The 1,931-nt window shown below is 55.2% G+C and overlaps 1 protein-coding gene across 1 annotated transcript in view; it reads left to right on the top strand.

Annotated features, from left to right (window-relative positions):
• The first annotated feature begins 875 nt into the window (after positions 1–875).
• The window catches only part of MYT1 (myelin transcription factor 1), a 93,581-nt gene continuing 92,525 nt past the window's right edge, over positions 876–1,931 (top strand). Inside the window, exon 1 of the mRNA XM_019548097.1 lies at positions 876–1,016. Within this exon, the coding sequence (XP_019403642.1) occupies positions 992–1,016 (25 nt within the window). The 5' untranslated portion in view covers positions 876–991. The remainder of the gene's footprint in view (positions 1,017–1,931) is intronic.

Genomic DNA, 1,931 nt, shown 5'->3' with positions numbered 1-1,931 from the left:
CGCTTTAACAAAGCCTGAAGTGAGTTTTGCTGCTGATGGGAATGCAGGGCTGGCCCATCACCCGGCACAGACTGTAGTCCGCTGAGTGAGTGGCTTGCGATATTACAGATTTCATCGACATTAGGGCTGCATGGGACCTCGCAAGACCCTTGGGTCCAGGGGCTGGAAGTCCGCGGGGGTCAGATCACCCCAGCAAGATAAGTACCCGGTGGTTTCTTTAAGGTCTCCAGAGTAGGTACTTCTGGGGGGAAAAGGGCCACTGTATTTCCATTTCTCAGCATGGGGATCAGCTTTTGAGAGCCACTTCCCCCCTCCCATTTCCAGCGACAAAGCAGGCAGCAGAGGAGAGGTGAATGGAGACTTCCCCCCAACTCTATACAGGTCAGACCGGCCTGTGCACTGATTCTGAGCCCTGACTGCGGGCAGGACCACCGCGACCAAAGCAAGGGACTCCAGATGAGAGCTCCCCCGCTCGCTCTGCCTCCACATGCGCACACTTCACCACTCCCCAAACAAGCAACCTTGCCACTTCTACACCTGGCTGGGCTGTGCAAGCTCTCCGCCAGCTTCTGCTTTCCCCGCTGGCCTGGGCTTCCAGCTTGGACCCCGCTCAGGCTGCAGCCCTCAGCTCCAGGGGAGCTCCCAGAGCAGCAGCAGCCTCTGCCAGGCATAGGCTCAACCCTGGGAGGCAACTTCCCATTGTCTCCAGCCTCAATAGCAGTTGTGAGCTGCTTCCCCCCAGCTCCCTCCCCGGATTGGCCAGCATTGATTTGCAATTAGCAGCTCGGCGAGCTCCCATTGGCTGCCCTGCCCGGCTCGGGGAGCCTCTTGGGCACATAAGTTTTTGCTCTGGACTCTAACTTTTCCCTGGGATGAAGTCACTTCTGACTTGAGCTCTTGGTGGGGTGCTTTATTTTTGGCTTTTGGGGTTTTTTTTGTTTTGTTTTGTTTTGTTTTGAAGGGCAAGCAGTGAAGCAAATCGCCTGCGAGAATGAAGCTGTGTGGCACTTTCCTTGGTTCGTAAAAGTCTCTCTCCACTCTTTTCTTGGCTTGTGTGATCTCCCCCCTTCCCACCCCTAAAGACTAGATCTCTCTAACCCTGTAGTTTTCCTTCCTTCAGGTGCTCCCCACCCCCCCCTTTTTTTTACTCCGGATCAAATTCAAGGCACTAAAACCAACCAACCATGCTTGGAGCTCCAGGCAGGCATTGAGCATCCGCCCTTGGCATGGGTGCAGTCCCAAAAGGGAATCGGAGCACCAAACATACTGCAAAAAATTAAAAAAAAAAAAAATCAAGTCCTGGTGTCCTCCTGTCTTGCCTGCATGTGATGCTCAAGACTTCGCAGCTTTCAAAGAGAGCGAAGAGGGGGAGGGAAGGGGTGTAGGATGTGCACTGAGCCAGTGGCTTTCTTGCTTGCTAGTTTGCTCGCTTGTGTGCCTGAGAGCTGCTGGCAGCGCTTGCCATCAGCAGCCAGGACCTGGTCCTGCTTCCTCTCCAGGAGTAGTTTAAAAATGTGCATGTGCCTCTTTGACTGTAGTTGCTGGACTCGGGCTCGGAGGAATGCTTTGTTGTTGGGAGCAGCCTCTCCGCGCCTGGCAGGGGCTGGGGGTGAATGGGGAGAGGAGGCTGCTTGCTTTCTCTCCCATGGGTTTCTCAGGCGAGCTCTTGTCCCGAGGTCTCTCAGCCCTCGCAGGCAAGGTGCTTGGAAAGTTGGCTGCGGAGGACACAAAGCCTGCGAGCGCCTGGGCGGGTTGGGCTCGGGCGCTGTGGGCAAGGCAGGTTTGCACGAGGGTGCAAAGCGAGCTGCTGTCTTGGGGGAGCACTTTTCCAACTGTAAATTTCTTCCAGACAAAGGGGTTTGCTCCTGGGGGAGAAGTGCATAAATCTGAGAGCTCCGGAAGGGTTATTAAAAGTGGTGTGTGTGTGTGTG

Source organism: Crocodylus porosus, unplaced genomic scaffold (genome assembly GCF_001723895.1).
Source record: "Crocodylus porosus isolate Cpor-Errol unplaced genomic scaffold, CroPor_comp1, whole genome shotgun sequence".
NCBI lineage: Eukaryota > Metazoa > Chordata > Crocodylia > Crocodylidae > Crocodylus > Crocodylus porosus.
Note: the sequence above shows the minus strand (reverse complement) of the source record. Positions and strands in the feature narration are given on the sequence as shown.